Genomic DNA, 15,230 nt, shown 5'->3' with positions numbered 1-15,230 from the left:
CGCACGGTACCAGCCCGGTTCTATCGCACCGGACCGACCCGGGGCAGCCAATAACGCGCCGCTTCCGCTGACGTCGGTACCGACACGTGGATCCAAGATGGCGGCGGTGGCGGTGAGTGCGGCGGTGGCGGCGGTGCTGGTTCCGTCCGGCGGGTCCGGGTCGTGGTGCTGTACCGGTACCGCCCGTGGTCTCACGGCTCCTCGTGCGCTGTCCGGGCGGGGGATGGTGCTCCGAGTCCGGCTGCGGCCTCGCTGCCTCCCGGGCTGGCCCTGCGGCCCTGCGGGGCGGTGTCGGCTATGGAGGGCACGGGCCGAACCGGAGCCCGGTGCTGCACTGCTCCGGTCCGGTGCCGTCCTGGTAGCGAGCTGCCCCGGGTCGGTTGTGTGCACCATCCCCAGTGCTGGTGCTGGCTGCGTGCTTTCATTTCCTTTCTCTCTCTTTCCTTTATTATTATGGTTCTATTTTAATGATTGAGTTACTCCTCAAGTCCTCGGAGCTGTTTCTGGTGGGGAATCCACTGATGTGGGTGAGTGTCAGGGCCCCGTGTGCAGGAGGAAACATACGGTGAGGCACCGGTCATCCGTGACAGCAGCCTTCATCCCCAGCAGCATGGAAGGACCGTGCCCTGGTGGAGCAGTGCAGGAGCAGGGCTGTGCATAGGGGCTGTGTGCTGGTACAGAACCCGCTCTTAGGTGGGCACTGTATGGAAGTGGAGGCTGTCATTCATTTGGCTTTAATACCACCGTGCTCTGCTGGCTGCCTCCCAGGCAGTGAGGAGCATTGGAGATGGTTCTCTTGGGGGTATCCTAGAATGGCTTAGGTTGGAGGGGAACTTAATGATCGTTCAGTTCCAACCCTCTGCCTGGGCTGGTTGCTAGCACTGGATTGTGTTGCTCAGGGCCCCATCCAACCCAGCCTTGGATCCCTCCAGGGATGGGGCATTTTTTTGTAGCCTCCTTCTGTGAAAGGCAGCAAAGGCTGCTGACAACTCTCCTGGTCTCAAAGGGGCTCTCTGAGATCGACGTGAATGCAGCACTTGTCTCCTTCCTAAAGGCTTTCAATAACTCCTCTGGGTGCAAGCATGGGCTGGGCAGGAGCGTGATAAGGATGAATTTGTGCAAGCAGTTGTCAGGGTCACAATGAGCAAGGGAGGGCAGTGAGCAGGTGCTGGTAATGCTGGGCTCATCCTGTGGCTTTCTGGTGAGTGAGTGCATGTGGAGAGAGCCCAGGTGCTCTCTGTTGTCTGTGGGGGTTTATTTCTTGCTGCATGTTTGAGCATTGTGTTCTGCCTTCCTTGACACCGTGTGAGCTTTAAGCGGTTGTGGTCACAGAAACTTTGGAATGATGTGGTCATTGGGATCAGAGCTTTGTGCATCCGGCTGGACAAATGGTTGGACAAATGGCACAGGCTGCTCTCCTTGGCTTTCCTCAAAAGTAAAGATTGGAAGCTCTTGATTTCTGCTGTTCAATGTATCTTCTGCCCTTCTTTTTCATATATCCATCATCTCATTCATACGCTGCCTGCTTTTCTCGTTTCCTACTTTGTTTTCTTCCCTTTAAGAAAATACTGCACCGCGTTCACAAATGTGGTTGAACTGGGAACCAATACTTACAAAACTCTTTTGAGAATTTGCAGGAAAAAAAGGCAGTGTTGTTCGGGTCTTTCTAGGTGAGATAAATCAAAGAAACATTGTCCTGGAATAGCTTGCACATATTAAGCCCAGTGATAGTTACCCAGGAGTACCTTCTTGGAGAGGGTTTTTGTGTGAACTTCTGTTTGTGGCTGTGTGTGCTGGAGATGCTGAGTCATGGCCTGAAGCAGTGATGGAGCACCTGGTGGGAAGGCAGAGCCAACCCAGGGCAGCTCAGGTGTAAGTAATGCATCTGAGTGACCAGAAGGGCTGGAGCCAGGATCCACCCCTTCCAGCCTTCATTTAAGCGTTGGCAGTGCAGGTGAGGGGATCTTGTTGGAGGTCCCTGTGTACCTGAGACCTTCTGAGTGTAGGCAGTTCCTTTCCTTCATTTCTGCATCCACAGCTGCTGCGTTTGGGTTTTTCCTCATTTGCTGCAGCCAAAGACTTTGCCCCCCCTCTACTATCGCTGTACTTTCCATCACATTTTAGTGTTACGCTGTGCATAGGACAAGAAATGCAGTGTTAGGACAGCTGTAAGAAAGGTTCCAGTTAATTTACTTTCACAGTTAAGTGGCTCGCTCTAAGGTTAATTATTGGAATGGATTGTCATGTTTTTCAGATTCTTTCATTACGAGTCCCACAGGCTTCAGGTGCTGAGTTCAGTGTCTGTGTCCCTGCTAAGGCTCTGTGCTTTGCATGGTGCTGTGGTCCTCACCAGGGGATGTGATAAGCAGGGTTCTGTCATGCTCGTTTTGGTCTTGCCCAGGTGGTGTTCTGTCCTGTGGGCATCTTGCAGATGAGAGATTGCCTGGCCAGGCCCAGGACTTGTGCAGATGTTTTGTTGTGTATCTGTGTTGGTATTGCTAAGCTTTTCTCTTCAGCTGAAGGAGAGGAAGCTGATCAGTGAATATGGCAACAAAGCTGATGAGGAAGGCTTCAGGCATCACATGTATTTCCTTCCAGTGTCACTTTTGAAGCTCCATCCCACCTGTTGCATAGTGGTGTTCCCATTTCACGGCCCAAATAACTTTTCCTGGTGGTGGTTTTTGTAATCCCCCTCTCATCTTCTCTGTTTCCTGGTACCACCTCAGTCATCATCATCCATATCCAAGAGCCTGACTTTTGCCATAGGCATTATCACCAATGCATCTTCTACATGCTTGTGTGTCTACTGAGTGCGTTCCAAGGGTCTGTCCTTATTATTTTCATCTTGCAAGCCTGTCATGGCAAGGATTACCAAGGAATGTGGTTTTGATTTTGCTTATGTTTTGCTAAGTAATATTGTGCAGTGGATATCAGGCACTTTGGTGACAGGCTGCTGTGGAGCACAGCATTGCCCCTGGTGCTCACCTGCCTGGGACATCTCTTCCTGATGGCTCAGAGTCACAGCTTTCTTTTACATGATCACAGAAGGCAGAACTTAGTGAAGCACAGGAAACAGGGATGTGAGCAGCCCCTTTGGGTGCTGTGAGCTGTGATGCTGAGCGCAGCAGGTAATGGTGCAGGGCAGCTCCTGACTCACAGAGCTGATGGAATACACGTCAGGGTTAATGCCTGTTCTCTGGTAACCCGCTATACAAAGCAGAGTATGGATAAACATGGCTGTCTTGTAGCTGAGCAAAGCCAACACTCTCCTAATTGCACGTGAAGAAGCAGAGAGCTGAAGGTGCTCAATGAGAGCAAACGTTAACAGCTTTTCTGAATTAACTCATGTTTCATTGTTCAACTCTCATTTTAATGTCTGGGACAAGTGCTTTCAGTCGCGTTGGCCTCCACCAATGATATTCTGATGCTTGTATTGTATTTTAATATTTCATCTTTTTGCAGGAAAGGCTAAAGTATTTGCTGCTCTTGCTGTTGTGGCTTCATGGTACAGATTCTTTCTACGTGCCTGGTGTGGCTCCTATCAACTTCCACTGGAACGATCCTGTAGAAATCAAGGTAGAAAACCATGATAAGCCCTTTCCAAGTACAGACGTTTGTTCTTGAGTGTGGTGGATCTTACAGCCCCAGTTTGCTGAAGAGCTGTTCCTGTGCAGTGCTGCTGCTGCTGGAACAGCTTCTGCCATACAGGAGGAAGCCAGGCCTTGTTTTCAAGCATGAGCAATTTATAGCCCTTTTCATTTATTTTTCTAAAGCTGTGGCCTCTGTCTCAGCAAAATCCAGCACCCCTGGGGATGCTGAGGTTTGAGGCTCCCACAGCACAACTTGCTCTATGGCTGCAGTCTGGGCTATTTTTAAGCAAATGAGATTTGCCTGTGGCTACTGTAAGCTTCCTGGAAGGAGGAGGTATTGGAATGGTTGTTCTCAAAGGGATTACATGAGCCAAATGCTTCCTCAAGTGATAAGGCAAGTCAGCGTGTTTGCCAGCGCCCTTCCAATAAATGAGCTTGGCTGCATTACAAAACACTCCTGTTTTTATGAGCAACTGTGGCCCTGGCTATTGCAGTGTCTCTGCACTTCCCCTGTGCGGTGTGATTTGTGAGAACTCTCCAAAAACCTTTGGCTTTTGTCACTGTCCTTCGTCTTCCCAATCTGGTGGCTTCCAAAGACAAAAGTTGCTCAACTCTTCGTGTTTCCAGAAGCCAAACCTCTAGGTCCAGCGTGACATGGGTTTTATTTCTATTATTTTTTTAAAGGAAATATCTGCAGTCGCACATGAAATTTGACCCTTGAATTTCTTTGAAGCTCGTTTCTGTTCTGTGGGACTTTACTGAGCCATAAAGCTGTGAAACCAATCCACCGTGCTCCTTTCTTCAAGGCTTTCTCTGCGAATTAAATGCTACTAAGTTGTAGAGAATATACAGCTTGGAACTGTGCAGAAGGAAAGAAAGCTGGAGCTCTGCAAGGGCCTTCTGTCTGTTCTTACAGCTTCCAAGAGTGAGCTGTATGGGATGTTTCTTGAAGGGAACTTCAGCTTCTGGCTGATGTCAGGAGGGTAAGAAAGTGGGTTCTGTCACAGGGATAATTCTTCCTTTCTTCCTCCAGGCTGTGAAGCTCACCAGCTCACGAACCCAGCTACCGTATGAGTATTACTCATTGCCCTTCTGCCAGCCCACCGAGATAACATACAAAGCTGAGAATCTTGGTAGGTATCTGCTCATGAGAAGGCTCTCATCACTCCAGCTGTACAGTGCACTGCGAATGTGGGGCAGTACCAGTCTTCAACCTGCCCTTATTTCCCTGTTTTCCAGGTGAGGTTCTCCGAGGGGATCGAATTGTAAACACACCTTTCCAGGTTTTCATGAACGTAGAGAAGAAATGTGAAGTTCTGTGCAACTTTCCCAACAAGCCGGTCACGCTGACGGTGGAGCAGAGCAAGCTGGTGGCTGAGCGGATAAGGGAAGATTACTATGTCCACCTGTGAGTCATCTCAAACACGGGTTTGTGTCAGTGGGGATTCTATGCTGTGGACAAGTTTGATCTGAAATCTGTATTTTCAGCATTGCTGACAACCTACCTGTGGCAACAAGGCTGGAGTTTTATTCCAATCGCGAGGAAGAGGAAAAGAAGAAGGAGAAGGATGTGCAGTTCGAGCATGGATACAGGCTCGGGTTTTTGGATGGGAACAAGGTAGAGAATCTGGATGTTGTCTGAGGGTGTCTGGAGGAGCTGTGGGTGTCTTTCTGTGAAAGAAACATAGTTAGGGGTTAGGAAAGGCTATGAGATATTGGAAAGAAAATAAAGGCACTGGCAAACTTCACAAAACAGAGCTGCTTCCTATTTGTAGGCATCTAGGAGCAGCTTCCCAAGCCTGCAAATGGAAATTGAGCATGTGGACTCCTGCAGGTATTTTCTTTGATTGCGTGCTCTGAAGATCAGCTCTTTGACTTAACAGATGCATCTGTTCAGCACAGTCAGTGATCAGCTGCACACACAGCTCTATTACTTGAGCGTAAGCTCAAACCTGCTGTGCCTGCTTAATGTCGCTGTACTTTGTTCCTGTGGTAGGTGATATCAGAGCCTATTGAAAGTGCAAGCTTAGGACAGCTGTGAGCAGCCACAGACTAATTAATGTTTATCTGATAGAGAAAGGAAGCAGAAAACTCAAGGCTGTGGCTACTGAAGTCCTTCCAACATCAATTCTGTGGCTCTTTTGCTACTGAAGTTTTCACTGAATGCACAGCTGAGATATATCTGAATCTAACATATTGTCTTGGCCAGAAATAAGCTGGAACATTGTCACTGATGCTTGGAGTCATTGAGTTGTCACCTTTTCAAAACTTGATTTCTCCTCTTGTTCTTTTGGCCTTGGAAAGTGTTAGTTTGATCTTGAGCTGTAGCACAATGTATCTGGGAACATCTGGAGTCTTTAGTTTTCTTTCTTAGCTTTTTCCACATGCTTCTGAAATTTGCTTATTCTTTCTTTGGGTTGCTGACGTTTTATTTACTGTCAATCTGTTGTAGTTCTACCTGCACAACCACCTCTCCTTCATCCTTTACTACCACAGAGAGGACGTGGAAGAAAACCAGGAGCCCACCTACAGAGTCGTGCGCTTTGAAGTGATTCCCCAAAGCATTAAACTAGAAGGTGGGAGACTTTGAGGGAGGGGAAGAAGGGATTCCCCTGTGGTATTTGGAGTAATAGCAGCACAGTTCCTTGAATGTGGGGCCAGGATGATCAGTGGAGATACGGTGCTTTGGATGGGAGGGTGACCTAGTGCATACCATATATTCTTTTACAGACTTGAAGGCTGATGAGAAGGGTATGTGCACCCTGCCTGAAGCAACAGGCTCTGCCCCTCAGGAAATAGACCCCACCAAGGAGAACCAGTTGCTGTTCACCTATTCCGTCCACTGGGAGGTGAGGGAGAAGCTGGAAGCTGGCTGGTAGCTGGGCACCCCTACCCAGCACTGACTTGTTAGCAGTTAGCACTCTGAGTGTGCCACAACATGGGTGTCGTGGAAGACACTGGGAATGTGCTGCTGTGAGAAGACATGGGGCAGTGGTGTTTCTGGGGTGTCTGAAGGGCGTCTGGTCACGTATTGCTGTTCTTTCAGGAAAGTGACATTAAATGGGCATCCCGCTGGGACACCTACCTGACCATGAGTGATGTGCAGATCCATTGGTTTTCTATCATTAACTCAGTTGTGGTCGTCTTTTTCCTTTCAGGTGAGTGAGATGTGTGGGGTGAAGGCGGTGTTACCATGTATGTGCAGGGAGTTTTCTTTAATCCTCAACAGCAGGTAGCCTGGGGAGGACTGTTTATGTCTAAGCCTGATCAGAAGGGGCAGGAAATAGACATTAGCACACTTAAATCCTCCTGGTTTGGGCAGCATTCTATCAGGGTCTGCTCTCTGACGAGGGCAGCTGAGATAGTAGAATGAGTGTGGTTTAAAGAAAAAAAAAACAACAAAAGAAAAACCACAGTGCCCTGTTTGTGCTGGAATAGCCGCCTTTCTGCTCCCTGGGGTTTTGTTTCTGGTTTTGCTGTAGGCTGGGGGAGAAAAGTCATGACTCAAGGCTTTCTCTCCTAGTCAGATCTGTCTGTGTTGGTGGGATCAATGCTGCTCTCATGCTGTGCGGCCACAGGGCCACACAGGAGCCCCTGAGCTAAACTGTATTTGTTTTCAGGTATTCTCAGCATGATCATCATTCGCACCCTCCGGAAGGACATAGCCAACTACAACAAGGAAGATGACATTGTATGACATTTATTCTTGGGGCTGGGATCAGGGAGAGAGGGAGGGGGGCACAGATCAGCAGGAATCTGGTTCGAAGACGTGGATGTAGTTACCTTTTTCCTCTGAAGATGGGAAGTGCAGTTCTGTTATGTGCTGTCACCATCACTGGAAGCGTTTGAAGCCACCTGGACAGAGAGCACTGAACAACCCAGTCTAGTGAAAGATGTCCCTACCTGTGATGGTGGGAGGGGGAGGGAGGTGAGGAGATCTTTACAGGTCCTCCCAACCCAAACTGTTCTGTGGCACCTTTTCTACCCTGTATCCAATAAGAGTTACCAGTTCAGATGTTTTCAGAGCTAGGTGCTGCCTGCTGTCAGTTTGGTAAACGTGTGCCTTGACACTGGCAGTTTAGGTCTTAACCACTTTAAGCCCAAGAGAAAAGAAATTTCTTAACTAGAGTAATACAGTTCTATAGAGCTGGCTATAAGGAAGTCAACCTATTGGGGTGGCTATGATAGGACCTTCATTTGCACTGGTGGGCTGTAATTGAATACTTTCTTTTCTTGTTGCTGCAGGAAGATACCATGGAGGAATCTGGTTGGAAACTTGTGCATGGAGATGTTTTCAGGCCTCCACAGTATCCTATGATCCTCAGCTCTCTCCTGGGTTCTGGAATTCAGCTCTTCTGTATGATCCTGATTGTCATCTGTAAGTGGCACGTGTTGCTTGGAGTGGCTGTGTAATGAGAAGAGAAACAATGCACCAGACTGCAACTTCAATCAGTGCTCACATTAGCTTGGGGGAAATAGCAAGGCTGCTTCCTTGATCAACCCTGCACTGTTTGATAGAGGGCTGAGAGGCTTTTGCACACGTGCTTTGCATTCTGAGCTGCACCTGCTCAAATACCTGGCTAAGATGAGGTTAAAACATGGTCTGCAGCTTGAGATCAAAGCTGTGGCTCTCTCTGCCGGTGCTGGAGCTGTGGATATGTTAAGCTTTGAAGGAAATGAGGTCTGTGATGGAGGCAGTGATCCCAGGCAGCTGCGCTCTGTATGTGGGATGGCTGCTGTCCTCCTGATGCAGTACAGCACGTGTGTATCAGAGCCACTCAACTCTGTCCTTTTTTCTTCCACAGTTGTTGCAATGCTGGGGATGCTGTCGCCTTCTAGCCGGGGTGCACTGATGACAACTGCCTGCTTTCTCTTCATGTTCATGGGGTAGGTGGCCACTGCTTCTTGCAGCAGAGCTGTCCTGCCCGCCTCCCTGCTCCCCTTTTCTTCCCACCCTATTTACAGCAATGAAAACTCATTTCCTTTGTACTGGTTTGTTTCTGTCCAGGGTTTTTGGTGGATTCTTTGCTGGCCGCTTGTACCGGACTCTGAAAGGACATCGATGGAAGAAGGGAGCCTTTTGTGTGAGTCTCTTGGTGTTCCGTGCTACTTGTCTAGGTTTGATGATAGCAAGGTCTATGGGTTGTCTGAGATCCTACCCACACCCCCCTGCCCTGTATTAGTGCTGCAGCAAACAGGATGCTTCATCCCAGCTGTGGGCTCTGGTTGATAAGCCACGTGTGTTCTCTTGACTTATGCTTGCTCTTGCAGACAGCTACCTTGTATCCAGGTGTCGTCTTTGGTATCTGCTTTGTCCTGAACTGTTTCATCTGGGGAAAACACTCCTCTGGAGCGGTAGGTAACTTCTGACTTCTTCATCTCTGGAGCCTGTTGGAGTGTGAAGTGTGTGACTGTGCTGTCAGGAGATTCCTGCTTTCACACTGTCTTTCTAACTGTGCGTGCCAGTGCAGTAGCTGGCTGAAGCTGACCTGGCCAGTGACTTCAGTCTCCAGGGTGATCTTGTGTTTGTAACTCTTGCTGTGATTCCAGGTGCCTTTCCCTACCATGGTGGCCTTGCTCTGCATGTGGTTTGGGATCTCGTTGCCCCTGGTCTACCTGGGCTACTACTTTGGATTTCGCAAACAGCCCTATGACAATCCTGTACGGACCAATCAGATTCCCAGGCAGATCCCAGAGCAGAGGTGGTATATGAACAAATTTGTTGGGTGAGTGCCATGTGGTGAGTTGAACCCCTTCCCCATAGTTCTCTTAGCCTCCTTTCTGCTGGCATCTGCATGTGGGCAGATCACAGGTGCGTTTTCTTTAGTAATGCAGCATTAGAGATTAAATCTGGATCTGTTTCATGTGCTCAACAATGGGAAAAGTTTTGACATTGACTGTATGAAACTTATTCTAACACTCACTGGAGCGGTAGAGCTTTTGGTAGGAGCGCTCTGGGTGCTTAGAGAAGACAGCCAGACAGTTGTATTGTGCTGCTTAAGGTTTTTCCTCTCTCCTTTCTCTCTCTGTAGGATTCTCATGGCTGGTATTTTGCCTTTCGGAGCCATGTTCATCGAACTGTTCTTCATTTTCAGCGTAAGCATTTAACCCACTTTGTTTCTGAATGGGACTTGTCTTGTGCTGAAGGGAGGGGGCACCCGCCTGGAGTGATCTCATTCTCCTGTACTTATTGAGGGCTGACAGGTTCCCTCCAGGCCATTTCAGTATTTTCCTTAGGGAGAGCTGTAAGCTGGATCTCTTCAGACTCTCTTCTTGCTGAAAGCACACGGAGTTGTCTGTAGAACCTTCTTGAGAGATGTGAAGGATGGTGGTGAAGATGAAACTTGATGCAACGCTACGTCAGGGAGAGATCCTGGCTTTGTTGCTCATTTCTCACCTTTCTGTGGACACAGAGGAAGTTGCTGTGCCATTGCTAGGGAGGTGATGGCGAAGAATGAGATGCCAAAGGTGGCCTTACACTCACTGATGGGTTACAGTAGCATGGAAACAATTTTCTGCTGTGTTTTTGTTTCAGGCAATCTGGGAGAACCAGTTCTATTACCTTTTTGGTTTTCTCTTCCTGGTGTTTATAATCCTGGTGGTATCGTGCTCCCAAATCAGCATTGTCATGGTGTACTTCCAGCTTTGTGCTGAGGTGAGATTTCCTCCATGTCCTCTGTTGTACTTGCAGTAACTCAGGGTGCACGATTGCTTCTGGAACAGCACAGGTTGTGTTATTGCTGCTTAGCAGAAACTTAGGGTGGCCCAGCTGTGTGGTTGTGGTGGCTTTTAGTGCTTTAAGGAGAGCTGAAGCTATTTGATGTCTATGGGATTGGGGCAGTGGTTTCATACGAGAAATCCCGCTAAGAACAGGATATTTTGAGCTGACATCTCAAAAAAGGAGTTTCATCTCATCCCATCCAAAGAGAAATACAGGGCTGGAGGCTGAGCTATGTTCTTTGCTAGCCAGTGCTGTGATACTAACCTGGTTCTGTTTCACTGACAGCTTTTCATCCTTTGTTTGGAAATACCTCTGTGCCAGAGTAGCTCCCCATGCTCAAACTGTGCTTTCCTTTCAAGGAAAATGAGTGATATCCTCCCTGTCCCCATAAGTTTACATTTCCCCTGACCCAGTGGCCCTGGTGACAAAGGAACCCTGTGGGATAATGCTGAGGCTTTTTACCCTGGCAGGATTACCGCTGGTGGTGGAGGACCTTCCTGGTGTCTGGAGGATCTGCCTTCTATGTGCTGATCTACGCTGTCTTCTACTTTGTGAACAAGGTATCGTTGTCCCTCTTTAAGTGGCACTTTTCTAGAGGAGATTGTTGGGTCTGGGAAAGGAAATAGTGGGACCACCCAGTCTGCCCCTATGCAAGCACGAGGCAGCTGACCTGCCAGCTGCACTAACACCTCCAAAGCAGACAGGAGGTTTAAGTGCCTGGGTTACCTGTGTGGAGCAATCAGTTGCTTGCAGTGCCCTCCCTCCAAGGGAATGTCTTTTCTGTTCAGCTGAAATGCATGGAGCAGAGGGTTTCCTCTTCTTTGTTGAATGCCCCCTTGTGGAGGGTGTTGGCTGGTTTGGAAGTTCACTTATGTTACCTCTGAACTTGGTTTCACTTGGGTTTTTTTTCCCCTCCTGTTCTGTTTTAGCTGGACATTGTCGAGTTCATTCCCTCCTTACTATACTTCGGCTACACCACCCTTATGGTCCTGTCCTTCTGGCTCCTCACTGGCACCATTGGCTTCTATGCAGCCTACATGTTTGTCCGGAAGATCTACGCCGCAGTGAAAATAGACTGAAGATGCACAGACCCAGCAGAAAACAGACACTTCTCAATCCGTGTGTCCTCCTGGCAGCGAGGAGGACATTTTCTCCCAGTGCTTTCGTGGAAACAAAATCCAATGGGAGAGAGACAAGAGAAATAAATAACTCCTCGTTTTGGAATGTAACTTCTGGCACAGTGTACATGGATTCTGGGCTACTTCTGGGGGGAAAAGGGGTCTTGTAGATACCTTCCATTTTAACTTTATTATCCTGTTTGAGATTTGAGGGAGTTTTTTAGCAAAGAAATATCCCTCTGTATAAGTAAACCCCTTTTTTTGCTAATTCTTTTTGGTTTTTTTTTCTGTTGATGATGAATGGATTTAAGACAGCAGTGGAAACACTTGTGAAAACATTTTCATCCAGCCCCTGGGGTGCTCTAGGATTCAGGGAGACTTCGGACAAGTATCAGACTGAGTTTCCTTCCTGCCTTTGTGTCTGTGCAGAAGAGGGAGCTTGACTTGCAAAACGAAAGGATCCCAGAAGGCTGACCCAGCTCACCCAGCTCTCATCACCAAGTTCTGGCTTCGGCTTGTTTACAATTGGATGGAGGTGCCATTCAGAGCCCAGGAAGTGCAATTTCACCCCAAGAGCTGGAGAACTTCAACTGACAGCATCGCTTCTCCCAGCTTCTGGCCTTTGGACAGCGTGGGCTGCTTGGGATGCATCTGCTGGAAGGGCTGGGAGGGGATGTTCCCCTCTTCCAGAAGGTGCAGCAGAGCGTGCTGCTGTGGGATTGGGCTGTGCGAGGACATGCTGGCAGCAGGATGTGCAAAGGTTTGGTACATCAGCAGCTACTCTGCTCCAGCCATGTGAGGAAATGGGCAGATTTCTTTCCCGGGAGCCCTGTGGGGTTATGCAGAGCCCAGTGAGAGAGGTCTGTGCTGCTGCTGTGTTAGTGCCAAGTGATCTGAAACAGTGTTGGGCCTCAGAATACAGCAAGGTGTGTGTAGCTGTGCAGAAGGGCTGGGGACGGGGAGCAGCCCCCAGGAGCTCTCCCATTGCCAGAAGCAGCTGTCTCACTACCTGCCCTGCATTCCAGCTGCTCTTGCTGCTCTCCTCTCTTAGATTCTCTACCTCCAGGGAACAGAAGCTTGCACTCCCTCAGCTGTATTTTGCTCTTTTCTACAGGATGGTTTAAGCCCTTTGGGACAGCCAGTGCAGGCTTCTCTGCCATGGGCTCCTCTTTTTCTGTGGTTTGATGCCTGATTAAACCCATGGGAAGCTCATTTTAAATGAGGTTAAATATGTTGTTTTGATAATCTAAGCAATGTTTACTGGTAAAAAGCTTCCACGTTGCAGTGAAGGCTCCCTCCATCCCCAGAGTAGCTGGATTCAGTCAGGGCTATGGGGATGGAGGTGATGGTGGTATTGTTTCGGTTTGATTTTTTTTTCCCATGAGAGCTATGGAAATTTCCCTTTTGCTTCTTCGTGTAGCAAGAAGTGACGTCTCCAACTGACCAGTTGCCCCAGGTGATGCTATGCCAATCCAGAGCTGTCCCAAGCCCTCCCTGTTAACCAGCACCACTGCAGACACTTGAGGGCTTTGGGTTTCCTTTCCTTAACTTAGACTGCCCTAAGGGTTTCCATCAGGTCCACACAAGGACCCGTGGCTCTTAGCGATGGCCTTGCTCCCCACAGGGAGCTTCCAGCCTCTCTGACTCCTCCTCAGCCCCCCACCACACCAAAGTCTGCCCAGCCAGGGATCAAGGATGGGAAAAGAGAGCAGGGGACACAAGCCAGCTGTCCTGTGAGCCCTGCAGCACTTCTGATTCAAGATCTTTCTCTGAGATTTTGGGTTTATTTTGCTATCCCCGCTCCGGTGGGGATGCTCAGCCAGCATTGATTTCTGTCCTTTCCCCTAAGCGTTTTCTCTGTATTTGTAATTTTTAATTAATGTATGTATTCTTTGTGTCCTACTGTAAATAAATCTGCCGTTGTCCTGTTCTGGGTTCTCCTAAGCCACCTCTTTGATTTTTTTTCCATTGCACTCTGCCTGTCCAGACACCCCTGTGCTCTTTGAATGCCTTTCTCATTAGCAGACCTTGGGGTACTGGTTTCTTCTATCTCTCCTCCAGAACCTAATGGAGCAGCGAGGTTCCTCCCAGCACTGCAAATCCTGCACGTTGCCCTGAAGCTGCCACTGGCCAAGGTGTTCTGACTTGTTCTTTGTGGTACAGCTGTCATGTGCTGCGTTGTCAGATGGTTTCCAGCTCCATTTGCTTGTGTCGGTGCGATTTGTGCAGCTGATGGTGAGAGCACTGTGCCTGCAAAGGGGCTGCATGGCAGCAGGCAGGGAGCTGCCTCCGCCTCTGCTCGTGCTGTGGTGTGTGGGTGCTGCTGGAAGGTGGGCTTTGCTGTTAGTTTTCAGCTCGATGTCTTTACCTTTTCTTGTCTGTTTTTGCTGTTGGAAAAGAGCAGCAAGGTTCCTCCAAAGGTGGCAGTGAAGGAGGGGGCAGTGAGATCGCTGCAGGGTGTTCTGCCCAACAGCGATGCATGTGAGCAGCGGGTTATGGGCTTGTTGGCATCAGTGGCTGCTGAATGTCTGATGCTGATCAGCTGCTAAGATCAGCGTGGGAAATACTTGCATTTTTAAAATCAAAACCCAAAAAGTCATTGGCATAGTCAATTTTCAAAGGGTGAAGGGAGGCTGCAGCTCCACCACCAGGACAATCTGTTCTGAGCCTGATGCTTGTGCTTCTGAGCAGGATGCAGAAGTGGTGCTAGCTATCTCCATTGTGTTCAGTGTTAGAGGGGAGGTGATTGCTGAGGGGGGCAATGGGCACATCTCACCCTTCTGTGATAGGGATGAGAACGAGATCAGACCCAGAAAAGTGTCTGGGCATTGAAAACAGCTGTTGGCTTTTACACCTTATCCTGAGAAGCAATTCTTGAGGGCAGCATCCTGCCCCCCACTGGCAAAGTCCCACCCCAGCTCCTGCTAACAGCTGCTCCTGATTTGAGCTGTAAGTTTGGTTCTGGTTCAGCACCATCCCGAGGAGCTGAGCATGTCTGGGTGCTTTGTGATGCTTTTGTGTGGGCTGGTAGTTGTTGTGGAGCCAAGGGACCAGCACTGTGTAACAAATGGCTTTGTCCTTAGTGCAGGAGGATGATACTGGCTGTCCCACTGCGTCCTTCATTGGGTCTCATTCTGTGACTGAAAGAAATGTCAAAGCCTGTGTGTTTGTGTAGGAAACTGGATCTCTGCCTTGCCTTAATGCACCAGACCAACCCAATCCCCATCCCCCTCCATGACAGTACCCGAGCTGCATGATCCAAATGCTTTTAATAAACAACTTCCTTATTGAAAGAAAAAAAACCAAAGCTCTCAATTTGAACTTCATTTTGCAATACGATGAAAGCGCTGATTTTAATTCTGACCTGTACGTTTCCTAATGGCACTTCATTTTGATTTAGTTCTTTACAATTAAAAAAACCTTGTTTATAGCCCCTCAAAATACTCCATTAAAAGAGGTTATTTGCTGTGTATAAAAGTGCTAGTAAGTTTCTTTATAGAAAAACATCAGGCTGTACCCATGGGAAGCTTCTGGCTTGGGCAGAAGTGGGGAGATGCAGCACCAGAGAAGAGGAACTGCAGCACAGTGATGGGGCATCCCTGCCTTTAGCTGCCATTAGCTGGAATCCAAGGGAATCCCAACCAGAGTGGGATGTTGGTGAGCTCCAGATCGTGCTCTGCCCTCCATCTGCTGAGCCTCCGATGAGCAGAACTTGGGCTGCAGGTAATCCCAGATGTGGTGATCCTCCCTGGTGCTGGGATTCTCCTTGTGGTTTTGCAGCACTTTTGAAGCACGACTGCT

At 48.8% G+C, this 15,230-nt stretch overlaps 1 protein-coding gene across 1 annotated transcript; it reads left to right on the top strand.

Annotated features, from left to right (window-relative positions):
• Positions 1-78: 78 nt before the first annotated feature.
• On the top strand, positions 79-13,359 carry TM9SF4 (transmembrane 9 superfamily member 4). Its single transcript, XM_015881780.3, has 18 exons — positions 79-112; positions 3,463-3,576; positions 4,624-4,723; positions 4,830-4,998; positions 5,079-5,208; positions 6,043-6,166; positions 6,321-6,439; positions 6,637-6,748; positions 7,211-7,281; positions 7,836-7,968; positions 8,396-8,477; positions 8,599-8,674; positions 8,862-8,945; positions 9,141-9,316; positions 9,623-9,686; positions 10,126-10,245; positions 10,782-10,871; positions 11,241-13,359. Exons 1-18 carry the CDS (start codon positions 98-100, stop codon positions 11,388-11,390), a joined length of 1,929 nt encoding a protein of 642 aa, XP_015737266.2. The 5' UTR covers positions 79-97; the 3' UTR covers positions 11,391-13,359.
• The last annotated feature ends 1,871 nt before the right edge of the window (positions 13,360-15,230 follow it).

Source organism: Coturnix japonica, chromosome 19 (assembly GCF_054131305.1).
Source record: "Coturnix japonica strain WE chromosome 19, WE-NBRP24, whole genome shotgun sequence".
NCBI lineage: Eukaryota > Metazoa > Chordata > Aves > Galliformes > Phasianidae > Coturnix > Coturnix japonica.
The sequence above is the reverse complement of the archived record's forward strand: the minus strand, read 5'-3'. Positions and strand labels throughout refer to the sequence as shown.

What these genes read in the sequence shown, in the direction of transcription:
- TM9SF4 (XM_015881780.3), top strand. An exon ending in ACGATCCTGTAGAAATCAAG is followed by an intron (nt 3,577 to 4,623) that starts GTAGAAAACCAT and finishes TTCTTCCTCCAG; the next exon opens with GCTGTGAAGCTCACCAGCTC. An exon ending in TCTTCTACTTTGTGAACAAG is followed by an intron (nt 10,872 to 11,240) that starts GTATCGTTGTCC and finishes GTTCTGTTTTAG; the next exon opens with CTGGACATTGTCGAGTTCAT.